A 16,835-nucleotide genomic window follows, 5' to 3' on the forward strand; every position below is an offset into this window, starting at 1 on the left:
CAGTCAGGAACAGAGCCCTTGCCCGTACCTTCTGGTTCCCATCCTGTCAGGTGCTGAGTACTCCCAACACCTCCTGAAGCCAAGACAGCTCAGAGGGAGAATTCAGCTGGCTTTCCATAATAGTTGAAAGTACACTGACCCCCCTCCAGAGTAACAAATTGTACACTGGACTATACTCCTTTATCAGTGTAATAAAACATATTACTCATGTAGTCGTACTCAATGCTAGGCTAAAATCAATTCAGTCATGCATAGTCCAGCCATATCATGAGCAGCAGCAATACCAAACACTAAGGCTGTACAATGATAAGAGCAAGATGATTTATTATATACTGAAGAAGAAAAATAGAAAAAGAAAAAAATAATAATTTCATCAACCATTCCCTCATGGGGGTCAGAACAATATAAAGAAAATAAGGACAAACGTACAAAACCAACCTGACAAGAAGGCTCTAGATGAAACACATTCAAAGCACTTGCAAATGATGTTGCTGGACACATGCAGAAGAAAATTAAATCAAATAATTTTTTCCCTGCAAAACACAAGACTGAAAAACTGATTTTCTTTTTAAAAATCCAGTCCTGCCTTTACCCACAGAAATTTGAGATAAAAAGATACAGTTTTAGTTGTGATACATCTTTTTAAAGGAGAGATTCCCAGAACTAGTTTGATGACATTTATTTGAAAGTGGATTTTATTTTCACTTCCAACTTTATGCAGATGGCAGAGAAGCCAGCCCAGCTCAAAACAACAGGAGCTTAGCCACTAACTTCAAAGAAACCAGGTCCATACTTCTCCATTATCTGTTAATCCTTTGGCAACCATGGCATTTGTTTTTCAATAATCGGCAACAGATGTCCATCTCATCCAGAGCATCCTTGTATAATGGTTGTAAAATTTAAAAAAAAAACCCAAACAAACACAAAACAAAACACACATATATAAGAAAACATCAGCAGTATGAAATTCCTGAAGGGTTTCAAGGCTTGATCCTACTCAACTAAAGTCAACGTACTTCAAACTATTTTAGCCAGAGCAGGACCAAATCCTTACAGAACCAGATACACATTCCTCAAAAGGCAAAACCTTATGAGTGTTGTAACCCAAACATAGGAGTAAAAGACAAATTTTTGCAATGTACCTTGCCTGGTCCTAGCCAACATAATATATTTAGCTAGGGTATTTCATTTACTCCTGACTTGGGCAAGATTCCCATTGGTTATGGTATTACTTAAGTAACACAGCAAAAGGACATCATGCATTAGTAAGCTAAAATATGAATCCATGCCTACGGCAATAGCTTTCCCTTCTAATGCCCTATAATGGGCATCTAGAAAAGAGGCAAGAAGCTTTACAGAAAAAAATCTGCATTTTGTTACATTGATGACCATCCTAAGCAACTCCACAGAAGTTTTCAGGGTTCCTTTTGATGTACATGAAGAAAGCAAAAAGTCAAAAATAGACCAATGTTAGGCAAGATTATAACACATTTACTCATTAGCGCAGAATGCAAAATAACAGCTGATGCTTAATACAAACAAAATTGTATCATTTTCATACTCCTCACAAATACATGGATTCCACATAGTTTACTTCCTTGCCTTTAAAGAAATGCTTAAATGTAGTATGAACTTCATGTGTCTCTAAAAATATCACCTCAAGTTACCAAAGGAACTATTAGAGGGAAGAAAAAAAATAATTAGAAAAGGACATTTTAAAGCAAGTTGCAAGGAAATCCCCATTTGGTATGGCATGAAAAGAAACGAAGATCTACTGGTTGGATTTGGGGGTTTTTGGGGGTTTGGGGTACGTTTTGTTGTTTGGGTTCCTTTCTTTGCCTCAAGGGAAAGAAAACAACACATATGTGGGAGGGAAAACATTTTCACAAATAGAATAAATACCTGTTCTGATCCAAAAGCAAAGTGCGATGTAGAGTTCTTTATTTAAACAAAACCAACCTACAGAATAATGCCTTAAATATTAACAAATCAATTAGTGGTTAGCACAGTAAAATAAATATGAACACATTGATTTATATTTTGTTTCTAGCAGCAAAGGTCATTAACCTACTGGCCAATGTGACAGCTTCACAGAAGTCCTGTTTCTTGGGTTTGGTACTTCATTTAACATGAGAGAAAGGTTCATTGGGTCTGGAAAATGGTACTACAGCTGTACTGTATTCTCCCTGGCCCATCTATGTCAAATAGCTTTTGGCCAGGACATGTTTTCAGTATGTGTTTTGAACACTGATTTGGAGAACAGCTTTCACAAAAAAAAGATCAGGATCCACAGTTTCTCGTGCTGACAAGTATGAGTTTGGATTGGCCTGAACCCTAATGATATTAGTGAGGTGGAGTGTTTACTCTTTGCAGTCAACGATTTTCTATGCTGGAGGGAGAGTGGGAAAATCACAAACTGTTAAGCAATGCTGAAGAGAGAGAGGAAAGCTTTGGTCACTTGTAGGGAAGTGCCACAACAGAGCACTGGGGCAAAGCAAGTCTCAGCTGCTTCTCCCAGCAAGAAATATCTTTCCTCCCCTGTAGGAAACCTGTCCTACTCTTGTCGCTTGTGTCCCACTGTCTGGTTTATACCTGCAACCCACCACTTTGAAGTTCTGAGGATGGTAACATTCACTTGTTGTACTCCCCTGAACAAAACAGAGCAGATACAGACCTCCCTGTTCAGGGCAGACTCAAGCCATTCCTCAAAACCAGACAGCCCCACGCAGAGAGGAACCCGCAAGAACAGCCCCCGGCACCTCCCTCCCTAACACACTAGCACACTGGTGTGCTGTAGCACGCTTGCACCAGCTGTTACCAGGAGGCAACAGCACATGGAGCAGAGTTTTGACACCTCCAGCAGTCACTGGAAATGCCAAATGAGGAGCAGATCGCTGGGCTGGGAGCAGGAGCAACAACCAAAGCAAAAGCAGTGAACAGTTGATTTTTGGGACACATGAAAGCAGACTAAAATGCCTTCTTGGCCCCAGCAATAAGCTAGAAAACACCAGTACTTACAGCTCCTCCAGCTCATATTTCACAATGTGTTGTTTTTCTGCTACTAATTGCAGCCTGTGGGAAATGCCACACTTTAATTTACAGCAAGAGAGATGTTTAACCGTAATGCAGGGACCATTCTGGTGAAGCACATTGTGGTAAGGCTCATCCAACTCCCTCTGTCCCTGCACATTGGTGTCAGACTAGCAAAACAAAAGACAAAACACAAAGAGAAAACCAGAGCCCTTCTTTGACTGCAAAAGGTAAGGGGAAAAGGCTGCCAAGAGATTTTTGCAAGGGGAATGTTCTTCAAGGCTGCACAGAGGGTGAGCCAGGGGCAGGAAAACACAGAAGAAACACACTTACAGGCTGTCAAAACTGCTCAGTTAGTGCTTTGCAACCTGGGCACCTGTCCTACTCTCTAACCTGCTCCAGTGCACAAACCCTGCTTAAGTGGGCTTTGCATGAAGGAGGGAAGGGAATCCCATTCAAGAGGATATCCATTGCTCTGCCTGTATCTGCAGGGCAAGGATCGGCATGGAATGATGTGGAGAGTTGCTTTCGACTACTGTGCAAGAGCTCACCTTTCCTGAATTTAGGAAGGTTTCATTACGGTTGTATAGCTACCTGATGCTCAGGTAGCTAAAGATAACAATACTCAATTTCTGAGAAGCAGCCAAGTGCAACAAACCTTTCCGAGGTGGACTAGAAAGTTGAATAAAAACTATCTGGATTTTTTGTTAGTTTACTCATTTTTCATTTTTTAAGGCAAGCAGAAAGTCCTTCTGGAATGCAAGAGGCAGGATCAGAATGGCAAAAAAAGGGGATGGGGGAGCTACCTTCAACATTATGCACTAGGTAAAATTTATCCCTGGTAAAATGCTACTGAAACCAATGGAGCTGCATCTAATTCAACGTACTGCCTAAAAAGGAGTGAGAGACAAGCCATGATGCTTCCTTTACCCCCTTTCTGCACCTGCCACTGAAGTCAATGAAGCTATACCAGCGTACAGCTGTAGCAGCACAGTGGCAAATCAGGTCCAACGGAGGTTACAAGTGTTTTAGAAACACTGTGAACTGTATTCCAATCACAGCTCCTCACATCTACCCAAATGTGCAGAAGAATAAATGTCAGCCCTACTTCTGCTCTTTAGCCCCTTTCCACTTTTGTAAGGAAAACCAAAACAGATACACACCCTTCGGGTTCATCTACACTTACAAAGTTGCTTAACAAGTTTCACAAATATTTCTGCATGGCCAAAAAGCTGTTACTCAGTCATCGCTGCCGACATTTACATTGTACCTAACTGGATTTTTAATGGTCCCTAAAACAGTGAAGTTCACATCAAGGAATGGAATTAAAACCCATCCTGAGATGGGAACAGAAAGAGGGGAAAAAACTCATCCAATATTGGTAGCTCTAGTTCAAAGGAGCATTTCAGCTCTCCTCTATAACACCCACCGGGCTTTGTCCAGGGAATGGCATGGAAGTGGGACACACTGCTATCAGCTCCCCAAGGTCCAGGCAGCCCTGCTCTCTCAGAGCAATAGAGCTGCAGGCCAGAGACCAACACTTACTCTCTTCTACATCAGTATGCAAAGAAATTACAGCTGACAGCTCCTTCCAACCTATTCTCAACCCTACTCAGTCTAAGGCAGAATCAGAGCAGAGCACATCTCATCTGAGCAGGTCTGCTTTCCAATTCACTTCATTAAGCCCCTCAGACTCTCTTCAGGGAGATGAGCTACACCCATGGTGCATTAAGGTGCCCAGCCAACAACACTGAGAATCTTTTTTCATTGTTAGCTGGTAGAAGAGAATATTTCTGAATACACAAGACCCTCCAAGAAGGAGATGTATGCACAGCCATTCTACAAGGATGTGGAAAGAACCTACTCTGGGCCACAAGCAGCAATTTGTGGACAAGCACACCACCAAATTCACACATTTGCAGGCCCCATTCCTGCCCCACTTCTACAAGCTGCCCAGAGATTCAGCCTGCTGTAGGGAGGCATTCTGGAGCACTGCTCTGTGGCGTGCAAAGAGGGGAGTGGGCTTTGCACATGGTCCACCTGTGTGGTAGAACCACTGAAGTTCCCAGCACTTCTTGGGATTTGCATATTCATGCAGAAGGCTGAGGAGAAGACAGTCCTCCCCGCCACTCAATACAATGAAGAGCCTTAGATAATTAGCAAACAAACATCAAAAACACTTCATGTCCTGCATAGCGTCATCCTGCCAACTATGATAGAAAAAAAATCTAACCATACCATTAAGGTTGCAGGTGTTACATGTATAGCTCGAGAGCATACTCCTATCAAATGGAGCACAAAGCAGGGCATGTGGCAAACAGCAGGCGAGAGACAAGCTGCTCTATTTGCAAACTACTACCAAGGGTGGTGCGTCATTGTACATAGCCTAGGTTCTCCATCTCATTCCTATATCGCTGTTCGGACACCTTGCTTTTATGCTGTTTGCTTTCTAAGTGCTGTCTGAACTCCATCTCCTCGCTGGCCCCGGCGTTGCACATGGAGCAGTAGAACTGGCCACTGGGGGTGACGCACATGGCCAGATCCCGAGGAATCCTCTGGCGTGAGCGGGGATTGAAGTAGGGACCTGAGGAGTCAACAGAAAAGCCTGTTTTATCTGTAAGAAAGAAAAGCTTAAGGCAGCTCAGTGACAACTTCTAATTCTGATGAATGATTAAAAAGCAGCCAAAGTTTAGCTTCTTTAACTGATTAGAGTCTGAACCTTATTTTCCCACATGACTTCTCTGCTGACATCCAGATTTACAGAGGTGTAGCACACAGGGGAGCAGTACTTGCTGGTATTTTCTAAAACAATAGAGTGGGCTTAGTGTCCCAGTCTTATTAAGAGTCAACAGGGCTTTGAAAATTAGGAGTCTAACCATTTAAAGTGATGAATCAATTCTTTTTTTGTCTTAACTTTCCAATTCCAGAATTAGAACAGTCTTTTGATTAGAATAAGCTGCCTCAGTTTAAAATTATCACAAAATTATATTTAATAGAACTTTAAAGATCTATCTTTTCCACATGACAGTGGTTAGAATGACACAGTTAAACCAAGCTTCACCAGGAATCAGGGTTTCAGCTAATATATGCTCATAACACAACTTAAAAATGAAAAAAGAGAAACAGATGTTGGGCTGGACACTATAAAATGCATTTTAAATCATAGTAAAGATACGAAGTTAGTATCTAACACCTGAGGAAGGACTCTAGGAACAGATGGTCTTAGAGGGAGGCTAACATGCTCTCTCATTCCGGTCATGGAAGTGCAAGTACAGGTTGATGTGCTACAGTAGGAGTCAAAGCACCTGGCCACTTGCCAAGAAAATAAAGCAGGAATACTGTCACCACTTAAAGCAGCCTTAGAGACAGACAGATGGTAAATTAAGTTACAAACTGAGAAACCGAACTAACAAGCGGGCTGACAAAACAAAGCAACTTTAGCAGCTGGGAAAAACATGCAGACACAAAGGATCAGCAGAGCTAGGACCAGCTTCTTTCACAACCTGTCTCTGCTAAAACAGACCTCAAACAGAAGAAAAACAAGTCTGTTTATTATTATTATTCCAACTATAGAACAGATGCAAGCTCCCAGTTACCTGTGTTGTTTTGAACTGTATACATATTTCTTCTGTTCTGCATCATCTTATATTCATTCCCTTCTTTCCTTGTCCTTCGTTTGCCTAGTTCTGATGCATCCCTGAAGATTAAACAAATATGAACAGCTGCAATTCATAGTTTTCCAAGAAAAAGGCTGCCAGAGACACTGCCACATGCTTTCAGCCTGAGCATGAAGTTGAACAATACCTACGAGAATGAGTTATTCTGTGCTTCTGCAAGACGCAGCCGTTTGGCATGATTTTTCCCTTGGTAGTGAGCCTGTGCCACAGCTGGAGAACTAAACGAGGCATCACAAAGCTTGCAGTAATCATTCTCTGTGGCCAAGATCACTCGGCCACCTGGTTTACTGGATCCCATCTAGCAGCAAAGGGAGAGACAGCATGTGAAACAGAAGGAGGTTAAATCGTTGAAATATTTGAATCACAGGGAGTGAGACCAGCGTCACTTTCATCAGGCAACAAGGGAGCTGGAATTAGTGTATATGGATTAGGACACTCTCAAGTGCTCCCCAAACTGTTCTTACAAGAACTTTATTTTCCCTGCCTCAGCCTCCAAGAGAATCTGCAAATTCCTCAAGATCTAGGCAACCCCCCGGCCTCAGAGGAAAGCAATCTGAAGAAACACTCTGTACCACTGCAATAGCTACAGAGGCTTGTTTACTTCACAGCAATGATTTAACTTCTCTACTCCTGACTGCTGGGAGCTGATGAACAGTGACTTTCACACTGAGGAAGACCCACCAAAAGGTAAAGGTGCTCCTCTCTCCTATTTACAGAGCACCTAATCTCTCCACAGTACCCTGTTCCTACACAGCTCCCTGACCATGCTAAGAGATAAAAAAACAATAGCAGAGCTGCCAAACCTCTGATCCTTGCCCTTCAGGTAGGAGGACACCTGGATCAAGACTTCAAAGGAAGGACCCAGCCTCACATGAGTAGCTCCTGCCATATGAAGGATACCTTGCCTGTTTAGTCAGACTACACGCTGATCAGGGCACCAACCATGTCTCCTCAGTGTGTATTATCCAGAGAAAAGTGCTTTGTAAACAGTGCAGCAGCAGTGATTCATACAGCCATGTCACTGCGGCACTTGTAGAGTTTCTTTCACATCTCCTTTGACACTGCTCAAGCTTATAAATGCACACACACAGTTCTGACTTCTATGTTACAACATGAATCCTCACATGGCCCCAGAGTGGTCTTTTTATTGTCATGGATCATTTTGTCCATTAAAAAACCGCAACAGATACCCTAGCAGGCACAGCACCCACGTTCCACTACCTAGCACCAGACCCCATGCCCTCTCGATTCAGTTCTGTCAGCCACAAAGTTATTTTACATGGGACTGAGTCTCCCTCTGCCGGCTCCGACAGCAGGTATGACAGTTTGCCACTTACGGCAAATGCTCTTTGCTTTTCTATAGACAACAGAGGCTTATGCTTTTTGGAAATGACAGGCGCAGCTTCGATCCCTGCAGCCCAGCTGTGGCTCCCTGCACAGTCACATGCAAAAGCCAGGCTAGCTGTTAAGTCCCATGACAATCAGAAGTGATGAATTCTAGAAGAAGAAAGCAAAAATCATCTCTTTTGCCTCTAACGTGCCCGAGACAGAATTAATCTGGATCACTGAGGGAACAATCCATTCATCCTACACACAGGAATGAGCACTTCAAAAGGAGCAACAAAAGAGGAATTAGCCAACAGCCCTGGGCAATGGGTGTAGGAGCACCTAAGCACTTTTTCCATGTAGGCTTCCCTCACACAATGGAGGGATGATTGTGCAGAGCAGATGCCACACCCTCGCGTCCAAATCCAGCTCCAACAATGCTGTTTTATACCTGCCCTTAAATAACCATAATCAGCAGCACATCGGACTTACCTAGGAATCAAAGTATTTGCCATGCAGAAATAGAACATTTCAAGTCCAATATTCTGCTGCAAGGGCAGATCAGTATCTGTGCCTTCAAAGGAAAGCAAACAGCTCCCAACAGGCCATTTCCACCATCCTGTGCCATCACAAGGAAAATTCTTTCCCAACTCCTGCAGCAATCCTCAAAGTGTGAGATCTAGTTATCCTTATTGGGGGTTAGGTGACAAGTAAGCGCCATGATCTCAGTCACCTTCCCATGCCTTACCTGAGCTGGAAGGGAGACAACCTGAGGTGGGGCAGGCTCAACCGAATTACTCATTCTGGTAGGTGCTGGACAGCTATTGGCAGCATAGTAATTTCGGAGTTTCTTACTGTGGTTTTTACCCTGGAAAGAGAACCCAAATTAATCACTGTCCTAATTTTATACTGAAAGAACAAGGATCCAGCAACAGAAATGAGAAAGGGGCCGTGAAGACAGCACCTCAGGTAAAGGAGCTGTCACTCAGAAAATAACAGCTCTGGACTTGATTGATGCTGACATCCCCCCTTTCTCTAAAATGCTCATCACCTAGCATGATTGGCCCTCATTTTCAATTGATCTTCTCAAATCAGTAAGTTTACAATTAGTTCCTCAATCTGTTTCCATTTCACTTAAAACTAGTATTTTGTACTTTTAAACACAAAACTTTTACTGCTTTGCATAGCTTTTTGATAAGCCTGAAAACACACACACACTTCTTTTCATGAGGTTGCAAGCATGAGCTAAAACATTACTTTGAATCTAAAAAACCCTGCTTCATATTTTATATTCTCTTGGAAAACATGCTATAGTTCTTTTTGGTGTTTTGAAAACCTGAAAGAGCTAGGTAAGAGTATGTATATGCACTGTGGATATATAGTAAGACATATGCATAAATGCAAGTTAGGTATTATAAATGCACTTCTGTCTCCTCACGGCAGAAATACTGCCGAAATCAGACGTTGAAGCGTAACACTAATTCAACCTTCCCCTTTACTGCCATGATACCACTTTTTCAGGGCCAACAGCAAATCTGGGCCTGATGTCCTGCAGATATGGACAAACACTCTTCTGGATTTGCTGGTGGCAAAAGTGACTATCTCCACATCTCACACAAATATAACACTAGTAAGATAGGGTACTAGTAAAACAGGGCAACATAAGACTACAACATATTTGATCTCTCAGCAAAGAATCATATGCAAATAGTCAACCTATTTCAGACAAGTCAACCAGACCAGCTTGAACAAAATTAATTTGGTCTGAGTCGGCCCAGCTGATGCAGTCCAAAGCAGATGGTAAGTTTGCATAAAATGGCCCCACCAGCAGATGAGGAAGGAGGCAGTGGTGAGCACATGACAGCAGCTCCCTTTCCTAAGTGCAGTTGGATCCAGCAAAAAACATCTGTCCAGACCTTACAAAATCACAACTGTGGAACGGGAAGTTCTATGTTATTGGATGAGTGTACAGGTGGAAAACAGATCACATCAAACAAAGGAAAATTATGAGTGTCTGCCTCTTCACCCATGTCATCTCGGTATTACTTCTCTGTCCCGGTGGACAAAGTTTTCAAAACATGCCCCAGTGATGACACCTTAAATGAAAGCACTGCAGCATGTCTGGATGAACAGCAAATTCAAGCAGGGTGAAGATATGTCTACAGAGCAGTTCTAGCCACAGCTTCCAGTCCATTAGATGGTGTAGAGGTAGCTTCAGATGAGCTAATTCAAATGCTGCTGCTGGGGTATAACGACCTCAAGAAAACATTCAGAACTCCCTTGAGAAGCTAAGTTAGTCCTGGTGCATTGGCCCACACTTAGCTCTGTGCTCCCACGCTCCTGGCAGTGCAGGCACTGGCATGGGTATGTCTACACAAGCTGCAGACGCAGCAGCCCTGAAAGCTGTGCCTCCTGCTACTCTCCTTACCTGGTAATGAGCCTGGGCTTGCTGTGCTGAATTCAGAGTGACATTGCAAAGCTTACAGCACAGAGGCTTACATAGTTCTTCCAGCATAGGGTCCTGCTCCACCACCTTTGCAAGCTCTTCTTCTTGTGTGTGATGAAAGGAAGGCCCCAGTCCGAGAGATTTTGGTGGGGACAGTGGTGAGCTGGCTCTTGGCCTTGTAGCCACTGACATAGGAAGAGATGAAGGCTTCTCAGAATGAGGAAGAAGTCCTGCTTGCTGTAGAAGAATCATTGGCCAGGAAGACTGTGAGCATGCTACTTCTGAAGGATGAGGAGTCTTCTTCAGATCTAGACCAGAGACACACAAATGCTGAAATAAGCAGCACTAACAGCAACACTGACAATCCAGGGCACAACTTCTGTAAGTTCTTTGCCTCTACTTTATGCCTTTTCACAAAGCCAAGCAGGATGAAGTCAGTTTATAACACTTTACCCCATAGGAACAGCAGCATCCCAGACAGCCAGGGCCAGATTAAAAGATACGAACATAAGAAGTGGAATGAAGTCTGAAATGGAGTTGTTAGTATCCCATGGCACCCTCCTGGACAGGTGAGGATTCCTAACCACTCATAGTACCTGCCCCACAGCACGCCTGCCCCACTGCTCCACGACACAGAACACGCATGGCACATAGAGCTGTGTTAATGGGAATGGGAGGGGTACAACCGTTAGCCCCATCCTCTTCTGACAGCCTAAGAACAAGCTCACACTCCAAGACCTAAACAAATATTACAAAGTATTACCGCTACTGATGACTTAAAAAGAACCCAAACACTTTTTATATATAGGTAGATATAATATACACACACACACGGACAAATAAATCCCTCAAATGTTCATAAGGACCTTCCTGAGGAAAGGAACTTTTCTCAAATAAATCAACAAAAAGCAAAGAGTGAGAACCAATGTGAGCACACCTTGTTGTAAGCAGTCAGCTCCCAAGGGTTCTCTTCCATGGTCTTGTTGAATGACCTTGAGCTATTTCTCATGTTTCCTTTACTAATTACAACTGATGCAACACTTAAAGCTGTTTCTTCTTCTTCTGCAAAATGGAGAACTTATCCTGTATTAACCTTTATTCAATTATTTCTCAGTTAATTCAAGTTTTTAGAACTAACCCTAGATTTCCAGCATGGGGTTCCAAGAGGCTTATTTAATTAAAGTTTATAAATCACATCTAAAGCCCGGGATGAATATTCCTAGAATAATGCAGAGCTGTGATATTATGAATCAAGGCTACTGTTGTTAATTTCTTATTAGCTTCTTATCATGACAAATCCTGTTCATTGCTGCACTGGGATTGAAACAAGCATTATCTTGGCCTTTGCAGATCACTTCCAGCTAAGGCTGCATTGGTAGCAACCATGTTTATGCTATGGGCTTTGTTCGTTTGCGTAAGCAAATAGTGAGCCACATCGACATTTTAAAATAACACTTCTGGAAAATTAAGGAAAGGTAAATTAAACACCACATAGGAACTTTGTTCCTAGGTCACTTTTGAAAACAGAACTTGACTTCAAAGGCATTTAGGAACCTGGAGAAGCAGATAGCGTTTATCTGAGATAACTTCTGGGATTTTCAACCTGCTAAAATTAGCAGGAGATAAATACCTTGCTACATTCAAGCTCTGGAAAATCCCAGCTGATGCCTGCATTTTTAGGTACTGTATTACCTTTGAAAGTCTCACCCCAGAGAGGTCTATGATCTTTTAGGAAAAATAAAAAATAATTAGAAAAAAAAAAAAAAAAGAAAATCAGTGGGACTAAAGCGCTCAAGTGACACAAGCATTTCTGGAATGTTTACCTCTAAAACCAGACTTTCAAATAATACAAGATTGGAGACAGCTCAGTTATTACTAGTAACTAAAGCTAAGGAAAAAAAAGAAAAGAAAAAAAAAGCAGCATGCATTGCCTTGGGGGCAAGTTTTTAAGACAGTAATAGAGCCACCAGGAGTTTTCATGTTTTTAAATGACCCTCCACCACCAAGGCTCTGTGAAATTCCAGGAGAACTAACACGGTGTCACCATAAAAACAAAATCAAAACCAGTATCATGAAAACTAACTGAAACGAGATAAAATGGAATCTACCACAAAGAAAGATGAGGAAACACATGAACGGCATGGCACAAATCATCCATCAGCAGTGTAAATTCTGTAGTGTTACCTCACTTCTCTCCAACTTTCAGCATACGTGTTCCTGGTTAAACAGAACCATGGAAAAAGATTTTGCTATCTTTAGTTTCCTCAAGTAGTGCTCTGTAGACAGTCTAATGAATTTCAGTGGGGTTACAGATGGAACAACTTCGTATCCATGATGGTTAAATATATCATAACGCATACCTATCAAGGCAGTTTAAATTCACTATGCAAGCAGTTAAGTATGCCATCCACTTTCACCACCACAACAGGCCTTTTACTTTAAAATGGGAGTAAATTATAGCTAAATTCTTCACAGAGCAATATAAAGAGATTTACAGTAAATGGCAGTCGGGATCTATTTACTTAATTTTGCATGAGTGCTTGTTGTATCAAGTCTTCCACACGCAACTGTCATGGATGGGATCTGTCATATACAAGATAGGACACAGTGCTCACAGGTTCTGCATTCACACGGGAAAAGGTATAACATAATATTCTTAGAAAATCTTTAATTGTAAGGTCTTTTACTGTTTCTAAAAGTAAACAGTAGTCTGAACATAAACTTAAGGCCGCATGGGCAATTTTAAAATTAGAACTTCTCAAGCTGGCATATGCAACACTGATTTTCTTCTGGTGGTGATCTTTCATCATTGAAATTGATCAAATTACACTGCTTTCTTTCTTACAGATATTATTTAAAAGAAAAAAAAAAAGAATCTCTCAACTTCAGCTTATTTACATGTCCCTTTAACCTTCCAGTGCTGGTTGCTACAAATACCCTGTCCAGGAGAAGGTAACAGGACATCTTTGACGACTTCTTTCCCTTCACATGAGAAGCTGCAAAATCTTTACACTACAAACAGCAAAGGAATGAGGAATCTCCGTCACCAAGGACCTGTAACAGTATGGCCCATAGCAGGGTAAGGACCTGCATCTCTCCAGGGTGAGCTGAAGAGACATTCTGCCTCAAGACAGCATCTCTCAGATCTCAGCCATGCCACCTTCTACATGCCGTATGGGCTAGGACATACTTCCACTCTGTGCCAGTTGTCCTCAGGTGGATGCAAGGGAGCCAGGCATGCAGCGTTCCTCACCGCTCGCAGGTTGGGGCATCCTAAGGGCAGCACTGAAGGAAGAGACACAGCCTCCATGCCTCGAGTACCACAGCCTGGTATACCCAGGCACTGCTGGTGGCACAGACAAGAGGGAGCAACTCCCCCCAGCTGTCAACAGCATGGTTCTGGGAAAGGAGCTGGTGTGGCCTCAAATCTGAGCACCATTTGATGGGGAAGGCACATACACAATGTGACCTTCCTTGGCCATAAGTGCAAACCTCAGTGAGAAATCTATGTGCTACATGTTCCCTCCAGAACTGTTTTTTAAATGCAGTTGAGGCAACTAGTAACAGTGACAGAAATCTATACAAATGATGAACAAGGTGTGGGCTTTGTTTTTCTTTCCAAAACAGGAAGCATTTCTTCTCAAATCCACTTGTAATCTCAAAACATTGACATCACTTAACCTAACTTTGCCAGAAAGTTTACCTTTGTCCATAGCCTAGGCCCCCCAGAACCCACCCTGAAAGGCAGGGTCATTTTATAACACTGCAGGGATTGAAGACAACACACTAAAACATGCATCATACAGAATTCCACCTTAAGATGCAGGGCCCACTAACCCTCTGCTGCTGCATATTTGGTAACCGAGAAACTGAGGGCATTTATTATCTCTTACATCAAGGGGGTATCAGAAACCACGATGTCAGTCCTCACATCCTAGCAGACATTTCTGCAAAGTTGCATGCCTTGCAGTCTTGGTGATGGAGTCTAAGAAAAACAAACAAACAAACAACAAAAACAACTGGTACCTACTACGTTGGAATAACTGCAACCTGAACAAGAATTCAAGGCACCGATACAATTTTGGAAACGCAGAAATAAAAGCAGCATAAAGGAGAGGCAGATACAGACACCCGCACCGCTGAAGTACCTTAAGCACCCCTGAACACGGCAAAAAAATTACAAACACACCCCCCCCCCCGGTAATACCATAACGAGGGGCAAAGCCTGCCCCCACCCCCACCAAACACCTGGTGCCGCCCCCACCCACCGGGGCCGGGGCCGCGTCCCCACCGCGCCCACCCCCCAGCAAGCACTCCCGCGGCACCTACCGCGGCCAGCGGGGGCTGCGAGCAACAGACCCGGCCCCCCCCCGAGCCGCTGCCGCTGCTGTCCCCCCTCACAACTTCGGCCGGTGCCCGAGGCCGCGGGAGGGCCGGAGCCGGCAGGCACAGCCGGGACCAGCTGCAGGAAGTGACCGCAGCGCGGCGCGGCGGGGCGGGGCCTGCGGCGGGGCGGGGGCCCGGGGGCGGGGCCTGCGGCGGGGCGGGGCCTGGGGGCGGGGCCTGCGGCGGCAGCGCGGCGCGGGGCATCCCGGGGCAGCGGGCGCCGGTGTCAGAGCCCGCCGGTCCCTCAGTAGCACTGCTGGGAGGATTTACTGCCCCGTGCCTCGCCGTTTACCGCCTGGAAGAGCGCTCCCGTGAAACCAGCGACTGCCCCGCTCGCGTTACAGCCCTGCAGCGCTTGCAGTGGGGATTTGAGCTTACCGGTGACCCAGGCACACCGCCGGCCACTCCCGTTTTTCCCTCCGGTCCCAGCTAGCTGCTGGCTCTTCAGATCTGGCTTCTGAAATAATCTCACAGAAACGTGCAGTCACTGAAACACGCTTTTTGGCGTTGCAGGCTAAAACATTGTTGAAAAGTTGCTCCAGATGTTGAACCGCTCAGTGAAATCCCAAGTTGTTGTTTTACACAAGGTCATATAATTTATTTTTTGCTTCTCTGGCACCTTCTGTTTTTGACAGCAGAAATTGCAATTAACCTGTATTTGCATATATAAACATCTCCAGTTTATTCCTGCTGTTCACAGCCAAAGTGAGTTAATTACTCCTCAAGCCACCAAGGACAGCAGTGCAGGCCTCGCCTTATGGTTGGGCCGCTCTGTTTCAAAGCATATAGAGCTTCTGTTGATTTTCTCCCATTTTGTTGGAACAAGAAAGCACTGAGGTCACAACAAGCTGACACTATCACCACGACTCCATGGTAGCGATCAGCCAACCCACCTGGGAGTCCATCAGTTAGCCCCACTCATTACTGATTTTTGTGAGATCTTAAAAAAAAATCCCGTTTATCAGATACATCGCTGCAGGTCAGAATCACAAACCGCGGTGACGTGTAGCAGAAGCAGCAAATGGGCAGTTTACAGCCAGGTGTGTTAACGGGAACCACTGCTGCTGCGTGTTTGCTGGGGCTCGTTTTGCCATGACCTGCGAGGTCGGTGCCACCTGCGGCAGCTCGGCCCCGCCCCGCCTGGGGTTCGGTCCGGTGCTGGGCCCTGGGGCAGCGTTTCAAGGATGTGAATTCACTGACTGATGCCCCCACGGTGTTCACACCTGGCTCCAAAACTTGCTTTATGCCGTCTGTCCTGTTGAGAGGGTAAATATCCCTTTAAAAACAGTGATTAACCAAGAAGCCTTCCTGATTAATGCCCCAGGTTATCCCTGTCACCTCCGTCCTGTCACCACTTCAAGAGGATCCTTGATCCTCGCTTGTTGTGTCCTGTTGGCTCTCACCAAGCTAAATTAGCCCAGACCCCTCATTTCAGACCCTGAAACCCCAAACACCAGGGATTGTACATTTAAAATGTTCTATCTCTTCATTAATTTGTGTATTTACTTGGTAGGCCGCTCTTTTAACAAAATACTGGATTCATGTACAGTGACTCGATCCCAGCAGCAGCTCAAATGTTAAAGAAAACTTTAATGATTGGTGATCCAGTGGGGAGAAGGGCCAAGAGCGCCCTGGACTCGGTCAGACCCCTTGTCCTGCGTGTGCCGTGGCTGCGGACACCGAGGAGGGTTAACGGGTTTATGGTGATAAACGGGACAGAGGCACCGTCCGTCGGGCCCGCGCCGCGGCGCGGCCTGCACCCCCCGCCCGCCTGGGGTAGGACGGGCCCGTTATTCTTCCGACCCCTCGCTGGCGGTCCGGTGGCCTCGTGGACCCCGGCGCTGTCCCCGCGGGCCCCGCACGCCTCGCGCTAAGTCGGCGGCAGGACACCGAAGCGGCGGCTCCGCGGGAGCGGCCCCGGGCTGACGGGACGGCGCGGTGACGTCACACCGCGCCCCTCCGCCGGCGCG

General features: G+C 44.7%; 1 protein-coding gene across 3 annotated transcripts; it reads right to left on the reverse strand.

The window, feature by feature from the left end:
- Positions 1–307: 307 nt before the first annotated feature.
- ZMAT3 (zinc finger matrin-type 3) lies at positions 308–14,939 on the reverse strand. 3 transcript variants are annotated; one of them, XM_074878531.1, is made up of 8 exons: positions 14,809–14,939; positions 14,373–14,464; positions 11,417–11,541; positions 10,462–10,787; positions 8,782–8,901; positions 6,839–7,005; positions 6,627–6,727; positions 308–5,614 (listed from the first exon to the last, which is right to left on the reverse strand). In XM_074878531.1, exons 4-8 carry the CDS (start codon positions 10,729–10,731, stop codon positions 5,403–5,405), a joined length of 870 nt encoding a protein of 289 aa, XP_074734632.1. In that variant the 5' UTR covers positions 10,732–10,787; positions 11,417–11,541; positions 14,373–14,464; positions 14,809–14,939; the 3' UTR covers positions 308–5,402. The 3 variants fall into 3 exon arrangements, with proteins under 3 accessions (XP_074734632.1, XP_074734631.1, XP_074734633.1); XM_074878530.1 differs by lacking the exon at positions 11,417–11,541; XM_074878532.1 differs by lacking the exons at positions 11,417–11,541; positions 14,373–14,464.
- Between the last annotated feature and the right edge of the window lie 1,896 nt (positions 14,940–16,835).

This window comes from Strix uralensis, chromosome 9 (genome assembly GCF_047716275.1).
Source record: "Strix uralensis isolate ZFMK-TIS-50842 chromosome 9, bStrUra1, whole genome shotgun sequence".
NCBI lineage: Eukaryota > Metazoa > Chordata > Aves > Strigiformes > Strigidae > Strix > Strix uralensis.